Source organism: Ciona robusta, chromosome 13 (assembly GCF_009617815.1).
Source record: "Ciona robusta chromosome 13, ASM961781v2".
Taxonomy (NCBI): domain Eukaryota; kingdom Metazoa; phylum Chordata; class Ascidiacea; order Phlebobranchia; family Cionidae; genus Ciona; species Ciona robusta.
The window spans coordinates 2298069-2321132 of NC_143247.1; the positions used below are offsets into that span (position 1 = coordinate 2298069).

The following is a 23064-nucleotide window of genomic DNA, read 5'->3' on the forward strand; positions in this document are numbered from 1 at the left end:
CGTATTGTAGAATATGTAACACGGGTGTACAAACACCTTGTGTCAGCTTACGAGTCACCATGTATGTGTTATTAATTATCATATTCTCAATTCCAGACGACCTGCCCCAAGTCAAAAACCGCTGATCCCCCAAAGACCAACGTAGACACTCTTCTAAAACTACTGTATCAATTCACATAGTACTGCGACAGTATTCCTGTAGATTCGAAATACATTCATTATTACTCCCGGCCTATAAGGATTCATATAAACAATTTTCAATATAAATAAAAAAAGTTTCAATTTTTTTTCGCGAAATCATCCAAAAATTTGTTACTGTTACTATGTTGAAATTCACTCGTTTTAAAATCATACAATTATACGTACGCATATATGTAATGTAAAAGTGTAAAATGGTGAATTAATAGTTATTTTTTCGATTAACCAAAAAAATTAGTAGTTAACTTTGTAGCATACATTTTTGACTGCCGTTAAAATATTCGTAATTAAGTAGTTCGACAGCGTGCATAAAGACACAGGATTCTTGATTTTGATCGTAGTTTTGTCGCACTTAGATGTTAACAACACTTAAATAGTTTTATCAAAATTTACGTGAAAATGTTCTTGTACATAGAATACCCTAGATATTTTGTGTTATCTCAAAAGCTGTTATAAAATCTCTAGCTTGTCCCTCTGTTTTGCTATAAATACCATTTTAGTTATATATATGTTTGATTATATCTTAGGTTGGGACAGGCAAAAGTAAATTGTAAAATGCCTATAGTTTTTGTCATGTAATTTATAATGTGTTGTTATTCTGCATTTTCAGCCAATTTAATGTCATTTTTAGCCATTCTACAGCTTATAGTTAACTGTGGTGGCATAAACTCTTTATAAAAGCATGATTGAAAGCGTATGATTTATAATCCATACAAAAAGCTGGCTATAAGTTGCAATTATCAGCAAAAATGAAATAAAGAGTGGGAAATATATTGGTTTTCTTAGATTTGAGGAAAACAGAAGTAATAAGATTTCATAATACGTTATAAAGTGGGTATACTGGTAAGGGATTGGTATATGATTTTTCTTTACTATATATTTTTACTAAGTATGGATAAGGATCAAAGGTAATTTTGGTGAAGATGCCCGCCTATAGCCCAGAGTTTTAGGTTCAAGGTTCGATGCTGCTACCATTGTGGGTGTAAAGTGTCAGTTAGAGCAAGTAAATTAATATAATTGTTTCTAACACAGTAGTCACTTATGGGTTGTCTAAATTGCCAGCCCAATTCCTTTAAAAAAATAGAGAAAAAATAGGTACTTAGGCCTAAAAGTAATATATCCAAAGTCTTAACATTATTAATAAAATACATGAAAAGTATTTATCTTCACAAAATATGATTATTTTTACACAAATTGTTTAAAAATAAACGATAATACAAAAAGTTCTCCCCAAATGATAGAAAAGACGTTTCGAAACAGACGTGTATAAGTTTTAGGGGGTTTTATGAAATTGTATTGATTTTGCGAACGTGAGTTTCGTCAGTGTAACATCATCAGTTAAACTTGCGGTATGAATTTGCGTGTGACTAATTTGTAAGAAAATACCACGAATAACCTTGTTTTGAACGGTTTCGGATCTGAACTGACAAAAATTTAGATTTGTTGTTGTTTTTTACAGATCACTAAACAGACAGTTCCGAGAACGTGAACAACTTTTTTCTGTTTTTGCGTTCAAGTAATTTCACCAATAGTTGTATTAATGTTCTTTTACACTGCGATATGGACTGCAAATAGCTTCTATATGGTCTAAATTAGCGTTTTTTAACACTAATTTAAAAAAATATTGTAAAAATTGCTGTTTTTTAACACTTATGTAAACAAAATTTTTGTAAAAAGTATAAAGGCAACATTTTTAAAATACTAGCAGACTTTTTAGGTTAAAATGTCTGCCCCACAAACCCCTAGTCTTGATGAAAAACACCCTAGAATGCGGAGAATCGATTTGACGAGAGACAACTTGACAGCGGAGCAGCGAAAAATGATTGTTAAGTACAACAGAGTTCAGTATGACGCTTTTCGGAAGACAAATCGAATGCGCACTTCTCTCTTAGCCACTGGAATTTTTGGCGTAATTGCGGGGATTTATTCGTACACCATTTACCAGATGTCCAAAGACAATATTATTAAAGAAATGGAAGACGAAGTCAGTATGTACCAGTACCCTGAAAAGTGAGAAATTTCGGAGCCCATTTTCAAGAACTTAAAAACATGATTTTTTGTTGTGCTTTTTTTTGTCAACTTGTTAAAAAATACAACAAGTTAGAGCCCATATTCAACAACTTTAAAAACTGTGGCAAAATTTTTTTAAAATATTATTTGTTGTGATTTTTTGTCGATTTGGTTAAGAATATGAAAAATTTAAGCCCATTTTCAAGTAAAAATGTTGCAAATTTGTGGAACTTAGTGATTTTTTCAACTGAAACTGTTTTTGCTTTTTAATTTTAGGCGATTGTTATAAAAATTCAATAATTAGGTAAAACTGTAAAGTGTTTTGTTAAAATTGTGTTAACATACATAAAATAACATAGTTTTTCATGTATTTACAGTAATTTTGTTGACGTTTTTGGCTTTTTTTGATCGACAAATTCTACAACACATAATTATTAACAAAAATTTTAGTGTGTTTACATTTTCCCCTATCTCCAGAATATGGATAGGGTATCTATTATATTATGTTTATTACTTCAATATATAACGCATAGCCAAGGAGACGTTGGGTTATATAATGCATCTGATCATGTTACTATTCTAAATGGCGATAATTTGCTGCAAACTGTTACAAATAGGTAAGTTTTTTGTGTTTAATTGGTATGTTTGTAGCAAACTAGCTGTTTCATACACCTCATACTGAGTTAAAATTTATATGTGTGACTTTGTGTGTTTTATATGTGTGACTTTGTGTGTTTTATATGTGTAACTTTGTGTGTAACTAATTAAATGTTTCATATTTTTTATGATTGAAAACTTAGTCAACCCATAAAATCTACCCCCACAATGGTAGCAGCAGCGAGCCTCGAACCCATAACCACTGGGCTTGAGGCAGTAAGCTAACCACTGTGCCGTTGTTAGTATAAAAATAAAGAAAATGTGTCATATTATTCTGTTTGTAATGAATGAATGTAACTTGTTTATCCTCGCGTAGCAATGGTAGTTGATATAACATCTGTTTCATACACCTTGTGCCAGCTATACTTTGTGGGTGTATGGTTTTTTTTTGTATGACTGACAATTTAGACAACCCATTAGTGACCACTGGGTTGGATCAATCGCTAATAAGTGTTTTGCCCAAGGACATTCACAACGGTAGCAGCGACAGGCCTTGAGCTTGTAACCTCTGGGCCAGATAAAAATATATATATGCGCTATTAAATTTGTATTTAATCATTTTTTCCAGCACGACACCCTGGTTTGTAGAATACTACAGTGAATGGTGCGGTCACTGCCAGGACTTCGCACCAAGTTTTAAAGCTCTTGCAAAAGATATAGCAGGTATTTGTTCAGTAGAATAAGCCAGGACAATTATTATAAAATACTGTGACAATTTTAACAAATAGTAGGGTGGGGTAAGATGGTCTGTTTTTTATCGTTCCATTTGGTAGTAAACAAAGATTATTCACAGAGTTATCTAACTGTATCCTTACGACTCTAAAAGAGCGTTGTTAATTGTTAAATACACGATTATGAAATATTGGACACTATGTGCTAACAATATTTATCTTGAACCCCCCTCCCTCTTTTATTTTTTTCTAGCCACTGTGTATATAGTAGGGTGGGGGAAGATGGGACACCTTTTCGTCCTATTTTCTAGTCCAATTTGGTAGTAAAAGAACATTCAAAGAATTATAAAACCGTATCCTCACGACTTCCATAGACCGTTGTTAATTGTTTAAAACACGTTCAAGACATTTGGATATTATGTACTAAAGGTGTATCATCTTCCCCCACCTATTATGTGCTAAAGGTGTACCATCTCCCCCACCCTACTATACCACTTAAATTTTCTGTTTACCATACTCTGCCCTGTTAATTAGTATTCCCATGCCTATAGAATGGCATAGGCTGATGAAAGTTGCAGTTTTAAACTGTGCTGATCGTTCCAACCAAGAAATATGCAGGCAAATGAGCATAGAGAGTGTACCTGATATGCGGGTAAACATGCATGTGATTTGCATGGCATGCTTTGGACTGTTTTTTGCTTTTCAATTTACCCTATAACTTTATAAGTGTTTTTTAAGTTTTTGTTATGAGTGTTTTGAGTTAACGCTTTTAACCTTCACAAAATTAACTTTTTTCATATTTTTGAATCTGCATGTGTTTTAAAATTAAATTTTTGTGTATATGTTTGATAAGCTTGATCATTTTCTATAATTTTATCCATATATTTATATATATGTATGTATGTTTTAATTTTGTTAATTATAATATGTCATATAAATATATAATTATATATATTTTGTTCCTAATTTTTCGATAATTATACGTCACAATCAGGTTGGAGTTTTCTGATTAAAATCGCCTCGATTGATTGTGGCGCTGCTGCCCCTAGTGGCGAGGAAAACTTTTTAGCGTGTCATAGCGACCCTTATTGGGTCGATGACTACCCAGAGTTCCGGGTAAAACTATAGCGGTGTTTTATGGGTTAAGGGATAGATACATATGTAGTAAAATGTATTATGAACTATAATGCATAAGTGTGTAAAACTAGCTGTCAAAAATACTAAAGTTTTGGTAAATAAAAGTAATTTTAAAAATATATAAAAAAATATATATCGGTATATGAAACAGAACACCCGAGTTATAACGACTGTCATTACCTCACCACACAAGAATAAATAAGTAACATTAAGAGGTTTTTTTTAATTATTTAATTTGATTAGTTTTTAAAGTCTTGGTGTTTATGTAGTAGGAGGTAGCATAGTTAGCTTATACTAACAACTAATTCACAGGCTTATATTATTTTTGATTATTTGGTAACAATTTCCATAGTAGAGAATTAATGTTAATTTGGTAATATTACTGTATTTTTTATTAGAGAACACTCGTACTGCAGTAGCATAGGCGCCAAACTTTTTAAAACACAGGGGAGGCAGGGATAGTTAGACACACATTTCTGTGAAACAAATCTAACTTATTGGTTGTAATGTTTACTGATTAATGCAGTGTGAAATTTCCGGGGTTGGCCTGCCCACCCTGCCACCCCAGGTTTGGTGCTGCATTCAGTAGTATTACTTACAAACAGTTTAACTTTTTTTCAAACTTAATTAAAAAAAGAAATATATTTATATTGTGGTTATAAAATTGCTGTTATTTTTTTATTATGGTGAAATTTGACTTGAGTTGTTTTACAGGTGTATCCAGCAAGGGCTAACAAGACATACCCTGGACTACATTATAAAGGTATCTATATTCTTGTAACTTTTTATCCTTGCATGGTGGGGTTTTGGCAGTTGTTATAACATGGGTGTTCTGTTTTATACACGTCGTGCCCGCTTGCGAGGTGCCATGTATGTAACTTTGTGGGTGATTATTTTTAATGGTATTTTGCTTAAAACAAACTAAAAATTGTAATAATGTTTGCAAGTTAAAAAAATTAGTAACAGTTTTAAACTTTTATGAAAACTGTCGTTTTCTATTTCTCTGTAAAATAAAGTAGTATTTTTTTATTTAAAAATTATTTTTTTCAGGAAAACAAAATATAAAAGACATCAGAAATTTCCTGATCGATTACATAATGGAGAACATTGAAAGCATAGAATGGTTATATGATAATCCCAAACCTGTGTTTGAACCTGCTACGTAAGTTTATCTATTGTTTAATATATATAGACACAACATATAGTAGGGTGGGGAAAGATGGGACATGTTTTCATTCTATTTTCTTGTCCCATTTGGTAGTAAACAAAGAAAATTCAAAGAATTATTAAACCATATGCTCACAACTTAAATAGACCGTTGTTAACTGTTTAAAACACAATCAGGATATTTAGATATTATGTGCTAAAGGTGTCCCATCCCCCCCACCCTACTATATATGAATCAAGCATCTATGAATACTGAAATAGTTTTTAAGTCGCTATATTGTAATTTTTATTATTGCTTTAAAACTGCTTTAGGTATAGTGTAGCGTGCTGATATATATTAACATTATCATCTTGTTTTACAGTTTTAAAGAAGTTATGAGCATTTCTTCAAATACTGATGTTATGTATACAGCATATGTAATAGAAGATGCAGAGTCTTATATGGGAAAATCTGTAAGTTACATATGCTTGTATTTTATATGGGTGAGGTCCTACAGTGTGGCATGTCATGGGACCTAGGACTTTGTCATGGGACCTAGGATTTTTGGGTAATGGGCCAAGAAGATTTGGCCCATTACCCAAAAAAGTCACTAATGGGTTGTCTGAATTGTCAGCCATACAGAAATAAAATCATTCACAAATTACATACGTTAAAACTCGTAAGCTGGCATGAGCTGTATGAAACGGAACACCCGTGTTATAATTTTAACGACTGTCGTTACCCGCCCACGCAAAGATAAACAAGTTATATTCATTCAATAACAGTTACATACATGGCAACTCATAAGCGGGCACGAGGTGTATGAAACAGGACACTTGTGTTATAACGACTGTTGTTTTTCCTACCATGCAAGGATAAATAAGTTACATTCATTTGTTCACAAAGTAACATAGGTGGTAACTCGTAAGCAGACACGAGGTGTATGAAACAAAAAACCTGTATTATAACTACTGTCCTTGCCCCACAGCGCGAAGATAAACAAGTTACATTCATTTAAAACCTCCTAATTCACAAATTCCCTGCTAGATAACACTGGACGTGTCATCATGCACTAACTTACAAGTTAGAAGAGTGGTAGCAAATACCGAAGATGGGGTTAAAATTATGGAACAATTACAACTAAATCCGCAAGATTTACCTTTTCTAGTCGTCAAGTCAAATAATGGAACGAATTTTCCAATTAACGTGTAAGTATAATGTGGTTTTATAAAGCATGTTATTTGGATTTTTAATTAAATCTTAGGATTTTTAAAGAAAAACTTTGCACTCAAATTAAAAAAATACAAAATTTTAAATAAAATTCAAATATTTTTTTGCCTATTTTTCGATTTTTATTTTTTTCCATATTTTTTTATTTTTCCAGCAAAATGAAGACTCGTTCTTTTTACACGTATCAGCTCACACACCTTTATGGGGTCGGGGAACCTGTTATTAGTACTGTGTCTGTGGGAACGCAGGTTGAACATAGAAACACTATTGTGGATATTACTTTAGTTGACAGGTAAGAATTTTGTTGTTATTTTTTGTGCTTGTTTTTGTTGTTTTTTGTTGTTATTTTATTGTTGTTGTTTTTTGTTGATTTTGTTTTTTTACCAGTTTGTGTGTGTGTAACAATTTAGTTAACAGTTGACCTAATTTGTTGATGGATACCGTTAGCACATAATATCCCATATTTCCTAATCCTGTTTTTAAACAATTAACAACACTCTTTTAAAGTCGTGAGAATACAGTTATATAAGTCTAAAAATACAGTTTACTACCAAATGGGACGATAAAATAGAAATAAAATAGAATGTCCCATTTTACCCCCAACCTACTATATTACCCTAATATCCCATATTTTCACACAGAGAAAAAGTATATTTAGCTGACATAGAATCTGCATTGAGATATTCACTCACAATGGAGGTAGCCAGCGTTAAAGAAATATCAAATCGGAAACTCGATGCACTGAAAAAGTTTCTAAATATGTTTAATAAGGTAAATCAATACATAGGATCTGGTATAACATTATAACATAGAATGGTCCTACCCTATAACATAGAATACCCTATAGCATAGAATGAAACCCATAACTTAGGATCTTGGATATAGCATTACATAGAATGTCCCCAATCTGGTGCTCATAGAATTGAACGATTCTTGTAAAGAAATACAGTAAGGATCTGGTGCTACAAAATGTAACAGACAAAAATCTAGTCCAACTAATTGTCTAATAAAAGATTTTTTCGCGTAAATGGCATCGTCAGCCTTTTATTCAAATAGAATTCTTTATAAAAAAAAGTTGTCATTTTTATACACAGAAAAAAAAATCTGTGAAAAAATGTCTGGTGCCAAAAAGAAAAAGCATGCCTGACAAAGGTTACTGGTACAAGGCTTGCGCTGCTACCATTGTGGGCGTATGTGTTCTTGGTCAAGACACTTAACGGCAAACTCCAACCCAGTAGTCACTAATGTATCACATGTATAAAAAAGTAAAAAAACACCCACCAAGTTACATACGGGTAACTCGTAAGTAGGCATAAGGTGTATGAAACAGAACACCCGTGTTATAACGACTGCCATTACCCTACCAGTCAAGAATAAACAAGTTACATTTATTCATTTAAATAAATAACAGTATTAATTACAGATTGGGTCATATTTACCTGGTAGACAAACCACTATCAATTTTCTTACTGAGTTAAATACATGGATACAATCGAAATCTAAAGTCACATACCAAGAATGGGGCGAAAGAGTCAGTTTGAAAACTGTAAGTAAAAATGTTATGTATTTCTTGATATATACGCATAATATATATGTATATGTAGTTTTACACTTTTTTAAGTAAATTTTGACATTTTTAGCATTTGAGAAAATGTTTTGTATTAAATTTGATCAGAAAATCTGTGTTTTTTTGCACTTATTCATTTATATACATTTGTACAAACAATATTTTGCTGCTACCAATGTGGTGTACATATCCTTGGGCAAGACACTTAACGGCAATTGCTGCAACCCAGTGGTCACTAATGAGTTGTCTAAATTGTCTGTATCCATTCACAAAATTACTTACTTTATCCTCGCATGGCTAAAAAATGATAGGGGTAATAACACAGGTGTTTTGTTTCATACACCTCGTGCCTGCTCACAAGTTAACACATATGTAACTTTGTGAATGAATGAAACTTATATATTGCTCCAACCCAGTGGTCACTTATAGGTTGTCTAAAATCTAAATTGTCAGCCATACATTAAAAAACACATATTTTCTACAGAACACCAGTTATTTACCATCTACTTCTAAGTTATGGGTTGGCTGTCAATCAAGCAAACCTAGTTTACGTGGCTACCCCTGTTCATTATGGACTTTATTCCATACGCTAACTGTAGCTGGATACAATGCAAATTTACAAGGTAGGATATGCTGTATATACAGTAGGGTGGGGGAAGATGGGACATCTCGGGATGGGGAAATATGGGACACCCTTTTTATTCAATTTTTTGTCCCATTTGGTAGAAAACAAAAACCATTCAAAGAGTTATAAAACCATATCCTTGCTACTACCATAAACCGTTGTTAATTGTTTAAACACGATCAGGATGCTTGGATATTATGTGCTAAAGGTGTCTCGTCTTCCCCCACAGTACTATAACACTGTTTTTAAAGTGGATTTATAGTTTTTTTAAGGGGTAAATTTTCGTTGGCGTATTTGTAAACAACATTTTTGTATGTGTATGTGTCCGTAATTGAATGTAATTTACTTTATCCTCGCGTAGCAAAAAATTGACAATCGCGTGTTTTATTCATGCACCTCGAGCCTGCTTATGAGTTACCATGTATGTTACTTTGTGGGTGATTATTTTTTGAAGATTTTTTTTTAATTTTTTTGTTATGTGTGGCTGATAACTTGGACAAGCCATTAGTGACCACTGGGCTGGAGCAATATATAAGTTTCATTCATTCATTTATTCATTTACAGATCAGTCATTAGTCCCAGACACCATGTACCAATACATTACAAATTTCTTTAGTTGTCAAGAATGCAGGTTAAATTTTAAGAAAGAAATTGCAAAGTTTCCGTTTAACAATGCTGGTCATAAATATGATGCTGTTTTATGGCTGTGGAAATTACATAACTGTGTCAATGAAAGGTATATAGGTTTTATATGTTATATATATTTATATATATATATATATATATATATATATATATGTGTGTATTGGTATAATATGTTTTCAGTTTTATATGGATTTTTTATATATTAGGGTGGGGTAAAATGGTACATGTTTTTGTTCTCTTTTATCGTTCTATTTGGTAGTAAACAAAAATATTTATAGAATTATGTAACCGTATCCTTACGACTCTAAAATAGCTTTGTTAATTGTTTAAAACAAGATTAGGAAATATGGGATTTATTTGCTAACACTTATATAGGTTATTCATCTTACCCAACAGTACTATATACTTATATAGCTGTAGTGTTACTGTTATAATATGTGCAGGTATTAGTATGTGAGCATGAGGTGCATGAATACACCATGTGTGTCTGGTGTATAGAAAGACACCCATGTTATAACTCGACTGTGAGCATGAGGTGTATAAATACACCATGTGTGTCTGGTGTATAAGAAGACACCCATGTTATAACTTAACAGTGAGCATGAGGTAAATGAATACACCATGTGTGTCTGGTGTATAAGAAGACACCCATGTTATAACTCAACAGTGAGCATGAGGTGTATGAATGCACCATGTGTGTCTGGTGTATAAGAAGACACCCATGTTATAACTCAACAGTGAACATGAGGTGTATGAATACATCATGTGTGTCTGTCATATAAGAAAACACCCATGTTATAACTTAACAGTGAGCATGAGGTTTATTCAAATTCAACTACATAATATGACCCATTATATCTTAGATTGCATAAGAATTCCAGCACAGAAGATCCACTGTTTCCAAAGATTCAATTTCCATCAATGAAACAATGCATAGATTGCTATACTATATCAAACGAGTGGAATGAAAAGAACGTAGCAAAATATCTGGTGCACAGATACTCGAAAGGAAATATGGCAATGGATTATTTGGACACACAGGGTGTAGGAATGCAGCTGGACGCTAAAAATGTAAGTTTTTTTGTGGTTATACTGGGTGATTGAATTGTAGGTGAACGACAGTCGTTATAACACAGGTGTTCTGTTTCATACACCTTGTGAACGTTTATGAGTTACCATGTAACTTTTTAATTACATTCATTCTTAAGTAAGCACAAGTGTAACCAGAACACCCATGTTATAATAACTCTCTTTGCCCCAACCAGCCAGGATAAATTAGTTACATTCAATTCAAAACAGGTTTTAGTATACAAATAGTATCTACAACTATAAATTGTTTCTTTATTTTTTTATGGATTCCTTTTTATAATATTTATGTCCTGTGGTATTGTTATATTTTCCTAACGACATTCTGTTAGCTTGAAGTAATGGACCAACTCTGAACTAAATCTCAGGTCCCATGGCATGTTTCGCTGCATGACCTCAACCATATAAAATAGAAAACTTATACAGTTTTTGCAATAATTTTATTCTACTGTATTATTTAATAGAATGTGTCTGAAGTTGTAAAGAATTTGAGACAAGAATTAGTTGTCACAGATTTTAGTAATGAAACGGAAATTTCACAAACACAAGATTTTATGTCGAAAAAATTGAAAACACAAAACTTTTCTGATGTATTGTATGGAAATGAAAGTTCAGAAATAGAAACTGTAGAAAAAATGCAAGAAATACAGCAAAAAGAGGATTTTTTAATGGATTCAATTTCTGAAAGCATGCCTGTTATAACAACGCCGTTGAATTTGTCGGAATCTCCAAAAAATGAAGAAGTTTTTGCTCAGATTCCGAAACCAGAATCAAACTTGCTTGAAAATGTTGAAAATTCTGAATTTTTGAAAGTGAAAAATGAAAAATATTCTGAAAATGGCAATGATTTTGAAATTAGGCAATTTAAAGAAGGAGAAAATTTGGGCGAAAACTTGCCGGAAAATGCTGGAAATTCGGAATTTTTGGATACGAAAAAGGAAACATATTTAGAAAATGACAAACAATCTGAAAATGCCAACGATTTTGAATTTGTCAGTCAGTTTAAAAAAGAGGAAAATTTTGAAAAAATGCCAAATTCTAAAGAAAAATTGTCAAATTCTGAAGAAAAATTGTCAAATTTTGAAAAAGAATTGCAAAAAAATTGGCAGGCTTCTAAAACAAGAGCTGCAGATAAAGTGAAGCAAGAATTACTTGATGAGATAAATAAAGGAAAATTTACTAAAACTGTTGAAGACGTTTTATTAGATGCTGTGATTTTACCAATTGCTGTTAAGGTAAAAAAGGTAGCTTTTAGCCAGAGAATAGTTATAGTAAAAGTTATTAGAAAACTTGTATGTATTTATTAGTAAAGTTTTCTAAAGGTATTAGAAAACTTCTATAGTACTGTGGAGGAAGATGGGACAACTTTAGCACATAATATCCAAATATCCTGATCGTGTTTTAAACAATTAACAACGGTCTATAGGAGCCGTGAGGATACAGTTTTATAATTATTTGATAATTATTTGAGTTTTTTGTTCACTACCAAATTAGATAAGAAAATAGAATAAAAACTGTCTCATCTTCCCCCACCCGACTATATATGTAATTAGTAATAGAATGGTAGCTTTTGTTCAGAGAATAGTTTATTAAAAGTTGTTAGAAAAATAGTATTTATTAGTTTAGTTTTCTAAAGTTATTAGAAAACTTATAATATATATATATATATATATATATATACCAGTTGCGGAATTAAAAATAATAATAATGTGTGTTAGCTAGGTTTTTACAGGTAGTTTTAGCAGTTGCTACTTTTCTAACCTAAAAATAACTGTAAATATAGGTTTTCTAGTCTATAAAACAGCTGTAAATATAGGCCTAATTGTAGTATGTAGTAATTAATGTAGTTTTTTTATATTATTAATTACTTTTTGTAGAACATTTTTGCGAAAAAACAATTGATTTTTGGCAAAAATATTGCATGGCAAAATTTGAAAATTTTGTCGGAAATTGGAATATTGTTTTATGTGGTATATAGTAGGGTGGGGAAAGACGGGACACACTTAGCACATAATATTCTAATATTCTGATCAAGTTTTAAATAATTAACAACGGTCTATTGGAGTCGTGAAGATGTAGTTTTATAATTCTTTTTCTTTGATGTAGTTTTATAACTTTGAACTTTATTTACTACTAAATTGTACGAGAAAATAGAGCTAAAAGGTTTCCCATCTTCCCCCACCCTACTATATGACAATTTTTTTATTTTTCCTGTTTTTTTGTATATGATAGAAATAATATATGACTCTACAATTTTACATGCAGTTTCTTATTTTAGAATGGCGATATTTCCGAAACACAAGACAACAATGGGCCTACGTACAACGATTTTGACGCAGACTGGAGCGAAAAAGAACTTGTTCGTTTCCATCCAAGGGCTCTGGGTTCAAATCTCGCCCAAGGCAGACAAGGTTTTTTTCAAGGGGGTCTAAGAGTAGAGCTAGGTTTTACCACTATGGATTTTAGCCTTTGTTTAATTGTATGGGTACTTTCTACTATAGGAGCTGCATTTTTATGTTTAGGCTTAAAACTAAGAAGAGCTCATTTACGTAGAAAACTGTCAAAGCACATCTTATGACTAGATGACTAAAATATTTCTTAAAAATGGATTTAAAATTTTTGTGAAGCATTTTAATACGTTTTACCTAAAAACAGTTTTTTCATTTATTAAAAAAATATTTTTTTTGCAAAAATAGTAACTAAAAATTTAGCTTTATATTCCTAAAGTGCCAAAATTTTTGAAATGAAGCATAAAATTTGACCTAATGGTGTTGGGTTCAAACCCCTGCGGAAGCATATCTATTTTTGAAGCCTATATTCCATCTGGTAGCCTATTTGCCACACTGTATTTTAACAGCCTTTTTTTTAATAATCATAGGCACCAAACTTTATAAAACACAGGGGAGGCAGGGGTAGTTAAACACACATTTTAATAAAAAAATTGGTTGTAATGTTTACTGATTAATGCAGGGTAAAATATTCCAGAGTTGGCCTGCCCACCCTGCCACCCCAGGTTTGGCGCCTAAGTTGTAACATAATTAGGTACGTGGTATTTTAATAATGTTTTTAGCTCTTATATACACAACAGCATTTAAAAAGATCAATTAAAAGACCTAATCTTTAATTCCAAATAATATGGACCAAAATGAGTTATTTTTTGTAAAATTGTAAAAATGCTTTTTTTGTGGTGTAATAGTCTGTAAGAGTAAATTAGTCTTTTTATTTTTAAAACATTCTGTATTTTTTATTTTTTAGATATTAGTATTTGGTGTTATAAAGATATTCACCAAAAATTAGCAGAAAGTATATTAAATTGGTAACCTTATGCTTAAAACAATTAAAATAATTTCTGCCATAATTTATTGGTAAAAGCTATATAGTAGGGTGGAAGAAGACGAGACACCTTTAGCACATAATATCCAAATATCCTGAACGTGTTTTAAACAACAACAATTAACAACGAACTATGGAAGTCGAGAGGATATGGTTTTATAATTCTTTGAATGTTCTTTGTTTACTACTAAATGGGACGAAAAAATATAAACAGTTGTCCCGTGTTTCCCCACCCTACTATATAAAAAAACTTTATCTTTGTGCAATTTAATTTACCAAATTTTCTTTTTGTGCAATATATTTTCTGGTTGTTTTGTTGGTTCCTGAGTAGTGTAATTTAGAAGTGGTGTTTTTAAACTTGGTTTTTACTGGCTAGAAATATATTTTGTTCTGAATTTTTGTTTGTTATTTTGTCTAAGTAGTAAAAATGACTAATTTTAGGTAGATCATTTTGAAGTGAAAAACTTAGTATATATATATATAGTACTGTGGGGTAAGATGGGCACCTTTAGCATATATCATTCCATATTTCCGGATTTTTTAATTAACAACGCATTTTTAGAGTCATGAGGATATGGTTTTATAATTCTGTGAATATTCTTTGTTCACTACCAAATGGGACGAGAAAAGAGAATGAGAACATCGACCATTTTACCCCAACCTACTATAATATTCCTTTTGTAGCCTATTTTTTTAAGTGCTACTTTTTAGCAATTCGATTACAGAAAAGGCATATTTTGACATGTTTAAATTGCTCAATAAGAATATGAAAGCATTTTTTTCTGGTGGTACATTTATTACAATACACATGTTATAGCTCATACACAAGGCAGTATACAGTTCTAATACATTGGCAGTTACATTTATATACATGCAGAAAAATGGCACATACACAATATTGCAAAATGTTTTAAATTTCGTGATTTAGTATACTGCTGTAAATGAAAAAGGTATATGTTAATATAATGTGTATAAGTATAGTTTATCTATATTTTCAAAATGGGTTAATTTTGGTAGTTTTTAATACTAATAGAATGCCATAACTTATAAAGGCAGAAGGTTATTATAGAGCAGTAAGTAGTTATGTTATATAAGTGGCTAAAAATAGGTTAAACACATGTTTTTTTTACAAATACATTGCAGTAATTTTTAAGGCAGTATGTTAATAACATAATGAACATATTGCATTTTAAACATAGGTGCCAAACTTTGTAAAACACAGGGGAGGCAGGGATAGTTCATTGTGCATCTTTTAAAACAAAATTTGTCCCAATATTTAATGGTTAATGCAGTGCAAATTTTTTTCGGGGTTGATCTGCCCACCCTGCCACCCCTGGTTTGGCGCCCATGGTACTGGAACATTTTTAAGTATCAGTAGTATTTGTTGCATAGATCTTGGCATGCTAGATTTTCCACTGCAGTTTTTATTTCATCAACAGTGCTTACGACTGTGCTACCATCTGGTAAGAAAATCTGCCAAAAAAAATTAATTAGTTTTGAGAAAATATTTTTTGGTCAGTTTTTGTGTGAACGTTATGGCTTATTATTAAGAGACTTGACAGTAATTGTTCCAACCGAGTGGTCACTTATGGGTTGTCTAAATTGTCAGTTATAGTTTTAAAAAAAATTAATCGCTTAGTTACATAAGCGGTAACTTATAAGCGGGCATAAGGTGTATGAAACAGAACACCCATGTTATAACGACTGTCATTGCCCCACCACATGAGGATAGATAAGTTACATTCATTCATAGAAAATGAAATTAAACTTACATGATTTCTATTTTGTTGAGTAATATCCAACAATTCTTCTAATTGGAAACGACCGCCAAATTTTTCTGGTTCAATACCAACGGCCATAACCTGTTATATGATATGTTGTATTAATTATTGGGTATTTATCTATGTGGGGTAAGATGGATACCGTAAGCACATAATGTCCCATATTTTCCCTTTTTTTTAAATAGTAAAATGGCCTGTTCTAAAAGTAGTATCATTTTGTAAGCAAAAATTAAACATTTGTTAGAACTGTGGGGTAAGATGGATACCGTTAGCATATAATATCCCATATTTCCTAATCGTGTTTTTAACAATTAACAACGCTCTTTTAGAGTCGTGAGGATACGGTTATATAATTCTGTAAATATTCTTTGCTGGTAAGCGTACTATATATTTAATTGCATTTTATAAGCGGGCACGAGGTGTATAGAACACCTGTGTTATAACGACTGTCGTTGCCCCGCCATGTAAGAATAAATAAGTTATATTCACTCAATAAAAATAACATACTTGGTAACTCGTAAGCAGGAATGAGGTGCATGAAACAGACCACCCGTGTTACAACAACTATCATTACCCTACCGCTCAAGTTTAAACAAGTTACATTCATTCATTCATTTCATACTTACAGTAGCACCCATGTTATGTAATGCATCTGCTGGTACTTGAGTATTGTCATTCACATTAACTTGTCCGTCTGTCATTATCAATACAATGTCAGCAGCTTTTGGTCTGTTGCCATTATCGGTATGCAAAATGACATCAGCTGCATGGCCCAGTGCTATGCCGGTCCTAGTACCTGTGTATATATTAAGCATGTTATATTATGTATACAAAAATTGAATGAATGAAGTTAATTTTGTGTGGTGCGGCAATGGTAGTTGTTTTATAACAGGAGTGTTCTATTTCACACACCTCGTGTCCGCTAACGAGTTGCCACGTATCTGAGTTATTTATCCTCACATTGACGGGGTAACGACAATTGTTATAACACGGTGTTCTGTTTCATACACCTTGTGTGTTGTGACCACTTACAAGTTACCACATATATAAAACATTATATTTATATATATATATATATATATATATATATTTTACAGTACTATATACACATATACTTTTTACATTAAATATCTTACCTACACCCCCATATGGTATATTCTCAATAGCATTTAGCAGTGCTGCCGCATCATCAGTATTTTGCAACAAGATCTGTGTTGCAACATCTGGCCGATTATTGTAGCGAAACACTGCAAATTGGGTGGACTTTGAACTCATGAATTTGCTGTAAAAAAAATTGAATTTTTAATTTGGGTGTATTTTTTGTATATATATACCTTATGCTCACTGTCGAAACTTTTAGGTAAACGGGTAAATTTAAACAATTAAAATTAAAATTTGAGGGTAAAAAACTTACATATGATAGTATCATGAATCGTGATAATACTCACGATAGTGATGTATTCTTTTCATATGAAATCATATCATACAACACTGGGCAGTCATTTTCACGAATACAATATTTTAAACAAATTTTCATATAGGAAATTATCATGTATCGTTCTAATACTCACAAAGTGATTTAGTCTTTTCATATGAAATCATATCATAAAACATGAGGCAGTCTTTTTCATGAAAGACATTATTTCATAAAAAAATCATATATGAAGGTATCATGAACCGTGATATTACTCACATGATAAGTTGGACCGTGATTGACTTTATACGACGCCAGTTATCTTCATTAACGCTGCTAGATGCATCCAGTATGATAACTAAGTCAGTTGGAACATGGGGCGGGCATGGTACTGTGAATTTAAAATGTGAAATATAAATGAACGAATGTAACTTGTTTATTTTTGTGTGGTAGGGTAATGACAGTCGTTATGACATAGGTGTTCTATTATTTTAAATTTATTCACAAGTTCTATAGTCTTTTCGGTACAAATTTTTATATCTAAAAGCCACATGATAATAAATGACAATTATTCATACAAATTTATGTTGATTTATTTATTCGCCCATTTATCCATTCATTTTTTAATTCATTAATTTACCCATTTACCCCAATACTTACACACGCAGCAGGGTGCGTCATCTGTCCATGTTGTATTCGCCTGGCACGTAACAGTTTCAAACGACGGTGGGTAAATTACATGCGCTGGGTCATCACACGTAGCAAGACAATCAGAATTGACATTATTCCCATCTGAGCATACAGCGTTTCCACCACGTATAGTAAATGTAGGGCAAGTCAGCACTGTAAATAATTTGATTGAATGAATGTAACTTCTTTATTCTTGTGTGGTAGGGATTGTTGTTTTAACATCGGTGTTCTGTGTCATACACCTCGTGTTTGCTTTTAAGTTATAAATGTAACTGATTTTTGTGTGGTGGGGTAATGATAGTGGATTTAACCTGAGTGTTCTGTTTTATACACCTCATATTCGCTTACAAGTTACCATGTATGTAACTTTTATTGATTTTGATAAATATATATATATATATATACATATAGTAGGGTGGGGAAGATGTGACACCTTTAGCACATAATATTCAAACATCCTGATCGTGTTTAAACAATTAACAACAGTATATAGGAGTCATTCAATTAAAAATGTCCCATCTTTCCCCACGAAACGTGTTCCATTTCCCCCCAAACCCATAAACTTATAATAAATATAAATAACAATAACTTACATTCGCACGTTGGAAATGGGCCAGACCATTCCTCAACATCTGTACATGTTACATTTTCGCTTCCAGAAAGGCCATACCCATCAGCACATGCAAAAGTACATATGCTGTTGTATTCGTTACCTTTAGTACACGAGTATTGGGCCATGCCTACTTTTGGGGTATATGCTGGCTCACATGTTGTTTCTGTAATGAATGAAAGGATGAATGGATGTCAAAATGCACAGTTCCATTTTTCGAAATGCGAATTTTTTAAACTTTTTTATATGGGTGAAGTCCTACAGCGAGACACACCAGGGGACCTGGGTTTCAAGCCAGAGTTGGCCCATTAACATAAATTTTGTTGTAGTAACTAAAATATGCTTTTTTTAGTACAGAAAGACTTATATTAGCTTTTATTATATTTGTTTTTTTTTTCACAATTACTGGCACTTAGCTGTATTAAATAGCAATTTAAAAAGCTCTAATGGTCGTGAAAACAGGCCTTGTTCCTATCTATCCTAATTGGCTGGTTTAAATTTGAATGCACCAATTAGAGAATAGATTGGGCAGAAAATTTCAATTACTTATCAGTAGCATAAGGATAGTAAACAATATTTTTGCGTGCAAATGAAATTAATGTCTATGCATAATATGCCCTTTGGCCAGTGCATGCTGTTTTGTTACACTGTCTTAAAAGAATGATATGGTATAATAAGTTAGGGTATGATGGTTTCATTTTTATCGTCCCATTTGGTAGTCAACAAAGAATATTTACAAAATTATAACTGTATCTTCATGACTTTAACAAAAACGTTGTTAATTGTTAAAAATACGATTATAAAATATGGGATATTATGTGCTAACAGTATCCATCTTACCCCACGGTACTATATTCTTTGTTTACTAACAAATGGGATGATAAAAGGAAATAATAACATGTACATCTTACCCCCAACCTACTATATTACCTTTGAAAAATTAACACAATCAGAAAAAAAAAAATTCCTTGAAAAATTTTTTCAAAATTTTTTTTATTTTTTTTTATAAAATTAAAAAAAATGGAACTTGGTCACTTACTGACACAGATGGGCGACTCTCCAATCCATAGGGCACCTGTGCTACCCCCTGGGATACATTCTAGGGTAGGGATTGGTAAAATAGATTGCAGTTTGTATCCAGGAAATGGGTCACAGTAAAACTCGCATATGGATCCGATGTTAAAATCATCACTGCATAAAACTTCACGGTTTGCAACTTCTTCTAATGGAGGGCATGTAACCGGCTCAGCGTCTGTAATTTATATAAATACAGGTGTAAAATGTGAATTTTATTAACGTTAATGTAATTTTTATAATGTTAGTATCATTTATGTGTATAATTCTAATGTCATTTGTTATTTTAAATAATTGAATGAATGTAACTTGTTTTTCTTCGCATGGCGGGGAAGCGACAGTCGTTATAACACGGGTGTTCTGTTTCATACACCTCGTGCCGGCTTACGAGTTACCAAGTATATAACTTTGTGGTGATTGTTTTTATATTTGTTATGTATGGCTAACAATTTAGACAACCTATTAGTGACCACTGGGTTAGAGCAATTGCTGTTAAGTGTCTTGCCCAAAGACACACTTGGCTAAAAAAATAGCAGTGCCAAGCCTTGAACCCATAACCTCTGGGTTAGAGGCTGGCACAATAACTGCTGAGCCTCGACAGTTAACTATTTTTTATAAGTAAATTTGATGCTTTTACCTTTAAGGGGTTGTGGCCCATTTTCCCATTTAAAAACTTCATATTCAAAGTCATATACACATTTCTTCGTGAAGCTAAAGCCTGGATTAATGACGCTGATATGTGTACATACGGACTCGTAAAACCAGCTCAGTGTGCATTCTAATGTCCCACCGACATATTGGGGCAAAGCTTCAATCAATGCCCTGCATGTCCCATTTTGTGGGGCTTCTTTTACTGTAAAGAGATGAAACTTTGAGATATTGTATGGGGTGAATCAATGAATGTAAATTATTTTGGTTGAATGAATAAATGAATGAATGTTACTTGATTAGGTAAATGAATGAATGTTCTTCTTTAGTTAAATAACTTATTGGAATGAATGAACTTTTTTGGCCAAATGAATGTTAATTATTTAGTTAAATGAGTCAATGAATGAATGTAACTTATTTAGTTAAGTGAATGAATGAATGTAACAAATAAAAATTAACCTAATGAATCATTAACTTACATACATATATATCTATCTTATACCCTTAAAAAAAAATTATGACAAAATTGACATACTTGCTGCTGGGGGTGACGGGGCATCACTTGGGGCTTGTGGGGTCGTGGGTAAAGTCCCGTTCCAGCACCCGATCAAGTTTGTGTCGTCATTGCACATGTCACCTTTGCAACAGCAAAAGCAAAACGAGTTTTTTTGGTCTTCGCGGCAGTTGATGGAGTTCTAAAAAAAATGGTGTTACTGAGATGGTATGTAATATGTATAGTTTAATGTAGTGAAATTTTGGGGCATTTTTGTTTCTTGAATGTTGTTTTATCTTTGCAGGGTAGGGTAAGAACATTCTTTATAACACGGGTGTTTTGTTTTATTTTACTTTGTGCCTGCTTACGAGTTATGTAACTTTTAGAAAGTTTTTTTAATGTATGTCAAACAATTGCTCCAACCTATTAGTGACCACTGGGTTGAAGCAATTGCTGTTAAGTATTTTGCCCAATAACACATACGTCCACAATGGTAGCAGCGACAAGCCTTGAACCTGTAACTTTTATGTTACAGGCAGGCGCACTAACATCTGTACCGCTTACAAGTTACCACATATACCAAAATGATTACTTTACCTGTTTAAGGTTGTTCTGGCAAGCCAAATCTTGCTTACACAGTTTTGTAATGGTCATGCCCTGTGGTTGCCAGTAGTTATGGAACCGTAGCACCGTTTGGCAAGAACCCTGCAAAAATAATATGAATAAATATTCAAAAGGTGTACCAACTTGCCTCATGTACCGTTTCGCTCCTCGTGCCATTTTACCCCGCGTGCCAACTTACCCCGAAAGCCAGCGTTCGTTCGTTATAACACGCCTGTTCTGTTTTACACACCTCGTACGCTTACCACGTATAGTAGGTTGGGGAAAATGGGATATATATACAATATTTACATAACTATATAACCGTATTCTCACGACTCTAAAAGATCGTTGTTAACTGTTAAAAACCCGATTAGGAAATATGGGATATTATTTAGCCTACTAACAGTTTCCATCTTACCCCACAGTAATATATGTACTAATAAAATTAAAGGGTATTTAAAAATGGGCCCTTTAAAAATAATCTATACCTCGTTTGCATTGCATCTTGTAAGTTGCCCCTTCGTCAAACACTCGGCCGTCGATTTTGCTTCAGTGCATTCGTAGCACATAAGACCTGTGTAACAAAATGAGTTAAAATTGCATGGTACATATAGTACTGTGGCGTAAGATGGATATCGTTAGCGCATAATAGCTTATATCTTTTCAGATTGTGTTTTTAAAAATTAAAAACGCGTTTTAGAGTTGTGAAGACTACTGTTTACTACTAAATGAGACGAAATGGGCCATGTTTTTATTCTTTTTTTTCGTCCAATTCGGTAGAAAACAAAAAATATTTACAGAATTATATAACCGTATCCTATATAACCGTATCCTTGTTAATTGTTGAAAACACGACCAGGAGAGAAAATATGGGATATTATATGCTAACGGTATCCATCTTACCCCACTGTATTATACACTGTACATACCTGTAGCGTAATTGACAATAAGCACAAGAACGGCAATTGACAAAAACTTCATTTTGAGTCCGGTTAAATAACTAATGAAATAAATTCCTAGTTATACCTGTACAAAAATTTTTTTTAATAGAACTGTCAGAATTAAGTGCTACGAAATATATAACTGACAAAAAATAGCCATATATTACGTAGCACTTAATTTTGACTGTTTTTTTGTTACGAGAATCGTCCAACTTCATGAGCACTAGATCAGGGCCGAATTCCCGGATTTTTTTACATTTTTTTGTTATTTATAATAGCGCTGCAGTTTTAGTTTTAGCATGCAAAAGTGCAAATGTAATTATACAGACTTAGATTTTAACAGGTAAAAAATCAGCCTGGTTTTAAATGCAAAGTAAAAGTAGATTTAAATGCGAAAAGTATATAATCTACTTTATTGCATTTAAAATTAAGTAGAACATATTACTTATTATACAGATATATAATATCTGCATAAGAATTTCTTATTACATTTCCCAGTCGCTA

The 23064-nt window shown here is 32.4% G+C and overlaps 3 protein-coding genes across 15 annotated transcripts in view; 2 read left to right on the top strand and 1 right to left on the bottom strand.

Annotated features, from left to right (window-relative positions):
- LOC149725755 (dynamin-1-like) overlaps nt 1-2687 on the top strand; it is a 22973-nt gene extending 20286 nt beyond the window's left edge. For all 12 annotated transcript variants that reach the window (XM_089891000.1, XM_089891006.1, XM_089891008.1 and 9 more), the window contains one exon: nt 97-2687. In XM_089891000.1, the coding sequence (XP_089747126.1) occupies nt 97-145 (49 nt within the window). In that variant the 3' untranslated portion in view covers nt 146-2687. The remainder of the gene's footprint in view (nt 1-96) is intronic.
- On the top strand, nt 2688-14701 carry LOC149725756 (sulfhydryl oxidase 1-like). 2 transcript variants are annotated; one of them, XM_089890998.1, is made up of 15 exons: nt 2688-2825; nt 3434-3528; nt 4088-4188; nt 5388-5436; nt 5724-5835; nt 6203-6293; nt 6868-7028; nt 7205-7342; nt 7692-7821; nt 8474-8596; nt 9102-9240; nt 9807-9978; nt 10751-10958; nt 11438-12208; nt 13252-14701. In XM_089890998.1, the coding sequence occupies exons 1-15, from the start codon at nt 2689-2691 to the stop codon at nt 13549-13551; spliced, it is 2727 nt and encodes a 908-aa protein (XP_089747124.1). In that variant the 5' UTR covers nt 2688; the 3' UTR covers nt 13552-14701. The 2 variants fall into 2 exon arrangements, with proteins under 2 accessions (XP_089747124.1, XP_089747125.1); XM_089890999.1 differs by lacking the exon at nt 11438-12208.
- Nucleotides 14702-15081: 380 nt separating this feature from the next.
- On the bottom strand, nt 15082-22704 carry LOC149725757 (E-selectin-like). Its single transcript, XM_089891016.1, has 13 exons — nt 22549-22704; nt 22108-22193; nt 21614-21721; nt 21059-21218; nt 20513-20728; nt 19841-20053; nt 18785-18967; nt 18162-18344; nt 17781-17892; nt 17224-17369; nt 16714-16883; nt 16079-16168; nt 15082-15779 (listed from the first exon to the last, which is right to left on the bottom strand). Exons 1-13 carry the CDS (start codon nt 22598-22600, stop codon nt 15678-15680), a joined length of 1821 nt encoding a protein of 606 aa, XP_089747142.1. The 5' UTR covers nt 22601-22704; the 3' UTR covers nt 15082-15677.
- Between the last annotated feature and the right edge of the window lie 360 nt (nt 22705-23064).